The sequence below is a fragment of the Emydura macquarii genome, unplaced genomic scaffold, assembly GCF_026122565.2.
Source record: "Emydura macquarii macquarii isolate MOO-44397 ecotype Brisbane River unplaced genomic scaffold, CSIRO-AGI_Emac_v2 contig_1447, whole genome shotgun sequence".
Classification (NCBI taxonomy): Eukaryota; Metazoa; Chordata; order Testudines; family Chelidae; genus Emydura; species Emydura macquarii.
In genome coordinates, this window is record NW_027131584.1 from 197,744 (window position 1) to 208,853 (window position 11,110).

Sequence of the window (11,110 nt, forward strand, 5' to 3'; positions counted from 1 at the left end):
GCAGGGGAATCCCCAGTAAGAGCACACCGGGGGGTGCTGGTGGCGAGACCTTCACCATGCCCCGTGCTGGGCCCCAGTGGGTGGCACCGGACAAGGCAGCCAAAGCACCGGATGTGGGATGCACCATCTCTCTCTGGAGTCCCTCCTGAGGGGGCCCCGGCAGGAATCCCCCCACCCCTTTGTTACCTGGGCCCCTTATTGGCACTGCGGCAACCGTCACCTCGGCTGCTGCCAGGGAATCCCTTATGGTGGCGGGAGGGGATCTCATCTCCATAATGAATGAGATCGACCCCCTGGGTCTGGCCACAGATTGCCAGGGAGAAGACGACCCACCCCCTATGGGGGGCCCCGATCTCAAACCCCCAATATTAAAACATATTTCATATGTCCCTAGGTCTGGATTTCCTGGGGTGGTGCAGAGAGGAGCATCTGCAGGAACAGCTGTGGCATTCCCACGGGAACAGAGCTACCCACAGCAATGCAAGACCTGGGATCCACCAGGATGAGAGGCAAAGGGGCAGGAAATGAGGGAGTCCTGCCGACGTGTTATGGAGCAGCACGACACGCTGTCTGGAGTTGCTCTCAAGACCCGTCCCTTTTACAAAGAGCTCGGTGCTGTATTGAGCAGGGATTCTCCCACTGCCCCTGCAGTCACCATGGACTGTTCCCGCAGTGTGAAGAAGGCCATCCCGGGACTGGTGAACAAGGCGATAGCATTCAGCACTGCTCAGGCAGGGGATGACCAGGTGGCTGGGAGGACACTGCCTGAAAACCAGGTGCCTGCTCGCTGTCAGGGGAAGAGAAGAAAAAGAACATTCGCCGAACTTGCCTGAAGTCGGATGCCAGTGCGCAGGGAGTAGCGGGATGCTGCTGTAGGAGACAGAAAGGCGAGTTGCTAGGAGATGTGCTGCAGCTGTGGAAATACCAGGGACAGCTGTCCCGTGGATACACGTGTGTTTAAGGAAAAGCCATGATGTGATTCCAAACAGAGGTAGCCAGCTAAAATAGCCCTGCTCAGAGGCATCATCACCCCTGTGAGTCTCTGCCAGACGTCTCCTCTCCAATGTACACTTCGGTCTGTCAGGGGAGGGCACAACCCTGAACTCCACAAAGGGAGAGACCTCACTGGACTCTACCCCAGCAGATTGGCCGTCGCTGACGGCCATTAAACATGTAAGCACCAACTGGACCTTTTCCAACATTCAGTGAATACCTGGGGAGATTCTCCTGTGTGGATTCTCTGAAATCTAGAGCAGGAGAAGAGGACAGGGGAGTCTGAGGAGAACCTGTAGAACCCGTGCTGGGAGGGAAAACACCACTGGGTCTGTTTGTTTTTTGTCTCCTGGAGGGCTGTGCGGCTGGGATTGTAGAGCCCTGAGCAGAACTGCAATTCCCGGCATGTCCTAACAGCGGTGTGCATGTTTACTCAAGAGACAGAGCAGACGTGTCATGTCAGAAAGAGCAGTTTATCAACTGTGTGCAACTGCAGTGTTAAACACCCTGACAGAGATATGTAGTGAGTGGGGTTAGTGCCAGGCTAAACTTAGAAGTCTCTCTCGCATTTGATTTCTTTTTTTGAATTTCATTTGTAGCAAACACCTTTGAGTTGGATGAAGTGACCTAAGAAGTGAACAATTTTGTACAACATCTTCATTAATGATCTGTACAACAGGGTGGCTTGTATCGTCAGCAAGTTTGCAGTTGACACTAAAATTAGGGAAGTGGTAAGTATGCTGGAGTGTAGGGATAGGATACAGAGTGACCGCGACAATTTTGAAGATAGGGCCAAACTAAACCTGATAAGGTTGAACAACGACAAGTGCAGACTCCTGAACTTAGAATGGAAGAATCCCCTGTGGTGCTACAGACTGGGGACTGACTGGCTAGGCAGCAGTTCTGCAGAAAAGAATCTGGGGTTTACAGTGGACAAGAAGCTGGATATGAGTCAGCAGTGTGCCCTTCTTGCCAAGAAAGCTAACGTAATACTGGGCTGCATAAGGAGGGGCATTGCCAGTAGATCGATGGAAGTGATTATTCCCCTCTATTCAGCACTGGTGGGGCCACATTTGGAGTACTGTGTCCAGTTTTGGGTCAACCACTACTGAAAGGATGTGGACAAATTGGAGAGAGTCCAGTGGAGGGCAACAAAAATAATTAGGGGGCTGGAGCACGTGAATCATGAGAAGAGACTGAGGGAACTGGGCTTGTTTAGTTTGCAGAAGGGAAGAATTAGTGGGGATTTCATGGCAGCCTTTTTAAAAGCTGAAGAGGGTTCCAGGGGGGATAGAGCTAGGCTGTCAGTGTCGGCAGATGGCAGAACAAAGAGCAATGGTCTCAAGTTGCAGTGGGGGAGGTCTGCGTTGGATATTAGGAAAATCTTTTTCCCTCGGAGGGTGGAGAAGCACTGGAATGGGTTATCTAGTGTAAGGGTCTATTAGCACCTTACTGAAACTGAGCAGGTCTTTTTGGCTGGTATCTCTTGCATCCATTGCCCAGGAGCCCCCAGGCCCTCCTTGCTGAGTTCTGCATTGGTTCAGGCTAGCGGCAGCTTTCCTGGCTCCTCACCAGCTGGCCCCTCGGTAGCTGAGTCCCTTCCCCCCTGGCTGAGTGAGGGCAGCCGTCCTTCCCCTGCTGCTGTGGCCATGTTCTGAGAGAAGAGGCAGCCGGCCCTGTTCCCACGGCTCCTGTGAGTGGCAGGGAGTGAGGGGAGCCAGGCCGTTCCCTGCACTACAAGGCCCCGGTCTCAGGCCCGTAAAGAAGCAGCAGGCTGGGATCTCCCACATGTTAGGGTCTGTCAGTCCCTCCCTGAGATGGAGCCGCTCTGTGTGGTGGTATCTCTGGAGAGAGCAGGGCCTGAAACAGACCCAGCCCCAGGACCAGTGCAGAGACGCCAACTCAGGCCAGTGCTGAAGGCAGAGCAGCGGGGCTGGGGGCAGAGGAGAGGCCCAGGGAACTGAGCCGACCCACAGCAGCAGAGCCAGAGGGGCACCCACAGAGCAGTGCTGAGCCGAGCTGCACTGAGCTGAGCCGAGCAGGGGCTGGGGCTGGGGCTGTCTGGGCTGGGTGCGGTCAGTGAGCGGCTGGGCAGTGACGTGGGGGCCCTGGGCAGGGCCCAGCACAGGGAGATGCCCCCAGCCCAGAGGCCGCGCAGGCTGGACTCAGGGGGGGATCTTGACCCTGACGGGGGGGCTGACACTGTAGACGCCATGTGTGGGGCCAGGCCAGGGGCAGTGCTGGGTGTTTGCCTTCCACTTTCCCCTCTTGTCTGTGTGTGTATCTGCTGTGCGGTTGGTGTGTGTGTAACACGCTGTGTGGCTGTGTACTGCATGCACTGATCAGTGGGGCAGGGACGCGCCCGGTGCAGTGTTAGTGCCCGCAGTGGGGCACCCTCGCCCCTGCTCTAAGGGACCATGGCAAGATTGGGGGGTGGAGCCCCAGGGATCCTGGGCCCAGCCTTGTCAGGGTTACGGGGACCCCACCACAGATGAAAGTGGGCGGGTAGACCTCGAGGTCAGGCCGGCCTCTGGGTAAAGGGTGTGGGGGCGAGGACTCAGATCCTGTCGCTAGCCAACTGCATCGGGATCGTGTGTGAGCCAGGAAAGTCCTCCACAACAGCGGGTCCATTCCCCGCTTACACTAGGGAGGTTCTGGAATTTCCGTCCTGAGAGTTTTTTAAGGCCCCGGCTTGACAAAGCCCTGGCTGGAATGATTTTGTTGGGGCAATGACGGCAACCTGGACACTCCAGAGCGCCCCTTGTAGATTTTCCCAGCTCTCCTGAATTCAGGACCTGCCCCTGCAGCTAAATTGCTTTAAACTCCAACTCCTTCCCAGGCAGTAATGTCCTTCAAATAGTGTCCTCCACCAGCATGGGAGAAATGGAGGAAACCCCAGAAGGTTTCCTGTTCCATCTGGACCTTCCTTTGATGAGAACTCGGGGAGATGGATTTGCAGAGTCTGTTGGTATCACCCTGTAAGGAGTAAGTCGGCTGCTGGAAGCCAGGGTGCAACCATGATACTTGTGGGCTGGTTACTGGTTCAGGGCCGTGAGCCATAACAGCACAGTGTTAAGGCCCCAAACATTACAAGGCTGGAGGTGACAGACCCCTTTACTGGTCTCAGTGATGCCCAAATATCTCAGACTGTGCCACTCTGCAGCATCTAAGCAGGGAGCTGTCTGGGAAACATTGAATCCTCTTGTTGACAGAGGGCACATGGGAAACACTTCAGAGAAAACAGGTCACTTGCATTAGAAAAGGAAAGTTGACTGGTATAGAACTGGAAAGCCTGAGGTTGCGTCTTTGTTTATTTTCGGTATAACTCGTCTATGTTTGTTTTTCCTCACTATTTCATCAGGTCCTTTTCTGCCAAACTTCTGCCTAGCCAGTCAGTCCTTAGTCTGTAGCAGTGCATGGGATTCTTCCACCCTTGATCGTTACATCTGGATTTTTTTTATGAAATAGAATTTTTGTTTATTTTGTCTCCACTCTGTGTACAATGTGAGTACCAAAATAAACTGAGAATTAAGGACAGGTTTCATGGCTTTGGGAGGAAGGGGGTCGAAGCAGAGGGGAAAACTCCAAGTGTCTGCTAGTTAAGAATTCAGAGAGATGGATTTGGGGAGAGTCAGGACTGGAAGGAATTGTTGGGGCCTGGTGGATGGCAGAGAGGAGCAAAAGAGTCAAAGGTGGAGAAGAGTGGGGAATGATGAGAATCAACATACATAGTGATGGAAAATAGGGCTGGAGGCTGGTGGTCGGGAAGTCACAGAATGTCTGAGTGACAGGGAGTGTTGGCCTGGGGACACCAACTGATTCTGACAGAGATCAGGTGATGGTTACACTGATGGAAATTAGCAATGGAGAGGGCAGTGCTTGGTGATGGAGTGATAAGACATTAGGTGTGAGTAACTTCTGAAACTGGGAAATTCCTCAAGGTTGAGTTCAACAAAATTGAGACAAAGCCCCCTTGATTAATGAGGAGACATCCTTTCCCCCGCCTATCACGCAGGTTTAAAGTCAGTAGCCCCAGGGATCACATTCTGCAGATGTATTTTCCCACTTTCTTACGAAGCTCTTTGGTTTTGACCCCATAAATGATAGGGTTGAGCATGGGGGGCACAAGGAGATAAAGGTTGGCCGAGAGGGTGTGAACATGGGCAGCGATGCCCTGACCAAACCTGTTTGTCAGGGCAGGGAAGAGGCTGGTAGCACAAGTTATCACCATCACACAGATGTGAGCTGTGCAGGTGTTGAGGGCCTTCTGGTGGGCTTTCTTAGAGGAGATTCTGAGCACAGCCCTGATGATCAGCCCGTAAAACAGGCCAATGAGTGTCAGGTCTGACCCCATGATCACAAAAGTTATCACCAGGCCGTACATCCGGTTAATTATGGTGTCCCCACACAAGATCTTCACCAGAGACATGTGCTCACAATACGTTTGGGGGATAACGCGGTTGGCGCAGAATGGCAGTCTCTGCAGAAGCAGGGGCAATGGCAGAACCAAGAGAACAGCTCGTATCAAACCCACTAGCCCTAGCTTAGCGATTCGTGCGTTGGTGAGGATGGTGGCATATCTCAGAGGGTCACATATGGCGACGTAGCGATCAAAGCCCATTGTCACAAGGACGGCTGAGTGCATAATAGCAAGCATGTAAATGAAGAACATCTGGGTGAGGCAGCCATCCACAGTGATGTCTTTGTAACCAAACCAAAGCATGCACAGTGCCTTCGGCATGATGCAGGTAGACGTACCGATGTCTGTGATCGCCAACATGCAGAGCAGCAGGTACATGGGCTTGTGCAGAGTCTGCTCTTTGGCAACAACAAACAGAACTGTGAAATTTCCCAACAGGCTGATGATGTAGAACGTAGAGAAAGGGATGGAAATCCAGATGTGGGCAGCTTCCAGCCCAGGGATGCCATTTAGGATGAACGTTGGTGGGCCGGAGGAGGTAAGGTTCAAAGCCTCCATGAGGTGATCTAGTCACCAATGACAATTTGAAATGCTCAGATTCCTGTGAAGTGAGAGATGCCCAGCGAGGGAGTTACACACGTGATTTCAAATAACATGGTAAATATTAGATAGTTCCAACAATCTAGAAAGGGGAGTGAGCAGTGAGGTGGCAACATTATTGCCCTCTAATCAGTACTTCAGAGGTTACATTTAGAGTTTTCTGTCCAGTTTTGAGCCTCCCACTAAAGGAAGGATGAGGAGAAATTGAAGAGAGTCCAGAGGAAGGCAACAAAATGATTAGGTGGCTGGAGCACATTACTTATGAGGAGAGGCTGAGGGAACTAGGTTTGTTTTGTCTGCGAAAAGAAGAATGAGAGAGGATTTGATAGCATCCTTCAACTACCTGAAAGGGCGTTCCAAGGAGGATGGAGCTAGGCTGTTTTTAGTGGTAGGAGATAAAAGAAGTAAGAGGAGTGGTTTAAAGTTGCAGTTGGGGAGGTCTAGGTTGGATATTAGGAAAAGGTTTTTCACTAGGAGGGCGGTGAAACACTGGAATGGTTTACCTAGGTAGGTGCTGTAATTTCCATGCCTTGCAGTTTTTAACATGCTATTTGAAAAAGGCTTGGCTGGGATGATTTTGTTGGAGTTGGTCCTGCTTTGAGCAGGGGATTGTACAAAATGACCTCCTGAGGTCTCTTCCAAACCTAATATTCTATGATTCTATGATTTCCATATGATTTCCATTCTATGATTGGCCATAGTCAAGCCCAGGGATGTTCTCAGAGGGAGTTAACCAGGCCCAGTGAATGAGGGGCATGGTGGGAGATGACGATCGATTTCAATAAGTGCAATATAGATGCCTACTGGAGGGAATAACTTGAACTTCTCAAACACCTTGCAAGGCTCCAATTTAAATGTATTAACTCAGGCTAGGGACCTGCTGTAATGGTTTACAGTTCTGTGAAACCCTGCTGAAAGTGTAGGCACAGAAAAAAAACTAAGTAAAACCTTGGGACACAGGAGGGGTGGGATGGGGAATAATACCGAAAATACAGTGCCATGAGATCAATCAGTCAATGCTACACCCTCCTCTGGACTTCTCTGTGCAGTACTGAGCACCTTTATCAAACAGTATATTGCAGAACTAAAGGGGTTGAAGGAAGGGCAATGAGAAAGATCAAGGGCCTGGGGAAACTCTCCTAGGGAAAAAGCATGAGAAAACTGGGATTTTTACCTTAGAAAGGAGAGAAATAAGAGGGGATTTGAGAAAAGCCTATTAAATACTGATTAGTAGATGGCATATGAAGAATGTGTTCTCCATGTCTCGTAACACAAGGTGAAGAGGACATTCAATTAAATTGAAACATGGCAAAGCCAAAACTGATTACAAAATGAATGCTTTCTTCACTCAGTGCATTATTAGACAGAGAAACTCATTGCCACAAGATGAAGTTGAGGCCAGGAGCTAAGGAAGAATCAGGAAGGTTTTTGGACATAGAATCATAGAGTTGGAAGGGACCTCAGGAGGTATCTAGTCCAACCCCCTGTTCAGACCAGGACTAACCTCAGCTATATAATCCCAGCGAGGGTTGTCAAGACACAGCTTAAAAACCTCTAAAGAGGGAGATTCCACCACCTCCCTAAGTAACCCATTCCAGTGCTTCACCACCCTCCTAGTGAAAAACTTTTTCCTAATGTCCAACCAAGACCTCCCCCACTGCAACTTGAGAACGTTGCTCCTTGTTCTGTCATCTGCCACCACTGAGAACAGCCTAGCTCCATCCTCCCTGGAACCCCCTTTCAGGTAGTTAAAGGCTGCTATCAAATCCCCCCTCATTCTTCTCTTCTGTAGACTGAACAAGCCTAGTTCCTTGAGCCTCTCCTCATAAGTCCTGTGCTCCAGCCCCCTCATCATTTTTGTTGCCCTCCGCTGGACTCTCTCCAACTTGTCCACATCCTTTTTGTAGTGGGGGGGCCCAAAACTGGACACAATACTCCAAATGCGACCTCACCAATGCCGAATAGAGGGGAATAATCACTTCCCACGATCTGCTGGCAATGCTCCTCCTAATGCAGCCCAATATGCTATTAGCCTTCTTGGCAACCAGGGCACACTGCTGACTCATATCCAGCTTCTTATCCACTGTTATCCCCAGGTCCTTTTCTGTAGAACTGCTGCCTAGCTCATCGGTCCTGAGTCTGTAGCTGTGTATGGGATTCTTCCGTCCTAAGCGCAGGACTCTGCACTTGTCCTTGTTGAACCTCATCAGATTTCTTTTGGCCCAATCCTCCAGTTTGTCTAGGTCCCTCTGTATCCTATCCATACCTTCCAGGGTATTTACCACTCCCCCAGCTTAGAGTCGTCCGCAAACTTGCTGAGGGTGCAATCCACCCCATCCTCCAGATCATAGATGAAGATGTTGAACAAAACCAGCCCCAGGACCAACCCCTCTGGTCTGTGCTGTACTGATCCGATGATGATGTTCACAGTGGTGACTTCTGGCCTGGGGCTCTGTGAACACGTCCCTGCAGCACAGACAGGAGTCAGCTAAAGTCATTTTGTCTGCAAGCTTGTGCCTGAGCCTAACTGAAGGCATTTTTCTTTTACTCATGACTGTGCTGAATTTATTCCCGGAGGGAAAAAGTCTCATGTGACTTTGAAGCTTTGAAAATGACACTCTAGGTGTGTTCTTCACAGGTGTGAGGCTTCCCGTGAGCCACGGCATGAAAGAACATTTCAGATAAGAAAAATACTGACATGACCCCATAAAATCTGCACCTTGAAAAATGCATGTACAACTGTCACATTAATGGCAAACAGAGCTGGCTAACAATGATCCCAAAGAGTGCCGGATGCACCGTCTGTGTCCCAGTGGCTCACTGTGTCAGCCAGTGGTCAAGGGCTCTGCACCTGGCAGCTGTATTAACCTAGGCACTAACATGACCCAGAACTGCCAGCTCTCGTTATATACTGTGCACACTTCTCAGCTTGCTCGTTGTGTGGTGGCCCCCGAAGTTCCTCCCAGTGTGTGTGTGGGAGCAAGGAGAGCAGCAGCACAGGTGCATTGGCATCTTGCACTCAGGGTGTGACGTTCTTCACCTTAGATAAACCACCACTTTGTCCCCCAGGAAAGGGAGCAGGTGGGAAGGGGGCACCTCACACCTGCAGAGGAAGAGTTGAGGGGAGCTCGAGGCGGCTCGGAGGCTGTGCGGACAACGGGTGACTGGGAAGCCTGGAGAAGATGCTTGCGCCCAGCGAAGTGTTGGAATCAGAGCAGCCTGGGATGGGGATTATTGACAGGCTGTCAGATCCGATGGGAGACAGAACCAGCTGAGGAGCAAAGATCAATGGTTCTTTCCACTGGGGAAATGACTCAAGTTGGGTAATTAACATTCAACAACCATTTTAAACAAATTTTTTTTAAAAATGAGAAAAGTTTGTGACACCCAGGCTGCAATTCTATGGGTCGCCAGGAAAAGGAGTCCCTGAAACCTGCCCAGAGACACTCGGGGCCAGGAAAGCTCCCAGCACTGGCCTGGGACCAACAATCAGAAGAAAAAATGAATGTCAGCAGTGCTGCCCGCCTGTCATTTACCTCCCACTCCCTGACCCCACAACCCCCAGAGCTGCCACACAGTGATCTCACTCACCCAGGACTAACACCAGGTACCGGACACACCACACAGTGACAGCTCGTACAAATATCTACACAGCCTGGGTTAAACTCTGTGTCTTCCTGCACTGTGGAAAGAGGGAATGGAGGAGGAGCAGCCTGCACAGCCTGTCCAGGGGTGAAGGAAACCCCAGCACAGCTCAGCATCTGCAGAGAAGAGGAGACAGACAGACCTGAGGGGAGGGGAGGGAGGACGTGGAGACTAAAAGGAGCCAGTGTGAGTAACTCTTCCTCAAAATGACACAAAGCTTTAGCGAATTCCCGCCACCTGGAAACAGCTTCCTGATGCTCCCTTTACATGTTGGCAATTGCTGAAGTTGTCAGGAAAATGTTGTGGGATTACTTACAGGAGGAGGGATGGGCTAGAGTCAGACACAATCTACTACAGTGTGTCCAGTTTGTAGACACCCCTCTGGTCCCGGAGGTTGCAGGAGGGCTGGTTACACCTCTTTGGTGTGTGAATTAGGCAGGATGTCCATTCCCTATTTCACCCTATTTCAGGACTCTGCGCCACGGTGACCTGGATACTGCATGTCCTGCCCCTCACACACACTGTGTGTGCCTGGATCTCTCCCAGTGAGATTTCCAACACTGCCTGCTTTCCTCTAAGTCAAAGACATGCTTTTATTTTTACTGCATTTTGGTGCATCTCGTCTTCTACCGAACCAAAGAGGCAGGGGAAGGGAAAGAGCAGACCACTCCCCGAAAATTGTCACCCTAATTGTTTTGAACCGCTCAGCTGTAGGTTTAAGATTTCAGGTACTCTCCCCTCAGCTCTTCTCTGGTTGAAATGATCTCACCCATCCTTAGAGGCCATACGACGAGTCCCGTAGGAGTCACTGGAGGCTCATGGCTGGTGACAATCAGACCTTTTATTTAAGTCCCTAAATGTGGATTTCAGGTGACAACCTGGCCCTGATGGGAGTTTTGCCATTGATCTCATTGGGACCAAGATGTCACCTTTAGAGTTGAACTTCTGTTTCCCTGCTGTGAAAATTGTGGTTTCAGATCCTGCAGCAGTGAGAGCTATTCTGTTATGGTGCTGTAACAGTCTGAAGGAAGAACCCCAGTTTCTGTGGCATCCTGAGACCCAGCATGAAAGATGGGGATTTCAAAACAAAGGGGCCCTGATTTTCCTCTAAGTGATACCAGTGTCAATCTGGAGTGACCAACTGAAGGCAGAATGTGAGAGCAGAATCTGGCCAGTCTGTAAAGCCCTGTGTGACCCATTCATGTTCTGAAATTTGGTTATCACAAATACCCACTGCAAAGGTTCTGGCTACACTTCTTAACCTGCCAGTAAAGTTGCTGAGTTGTAGAACTTGAGCGTAACAGAGAAAAAACTCCACAGACCAGAAAAACGGAGATACTGAGACAGATGGAAGGATACAGTAAGAGACAAGGAAATTATCTTAAAGAAAATCATCGTCTAAACTATTTACAACAAATCTTTAGTTCCACTTTTAAATCGCTTCCTATTTCT

The 11,110-nt window shown here is 50.4% G+C and overlaps 1 protein-coding gene across 1 annotated transcript; it reads right to left on the reverse strand.

The window, feature by feature from the left end:
* Positions 1-5,032: 5,032 nt before the first annotated feature.
* Positions 5,033-5,971, reverse strand: LOC137156341 (olfactory receptor 52P1-like). The gene has a single exon (XM_067553060.1). It carries the CDS (start codon positions 5,969-5,971, stop codon positions 5,033-5,035), a length of 939 nt encoding a protein of 312 aa, XP_067409161.1.
* Positions 5,972-11,110: the final 5,139 nt, after the last annotated feature.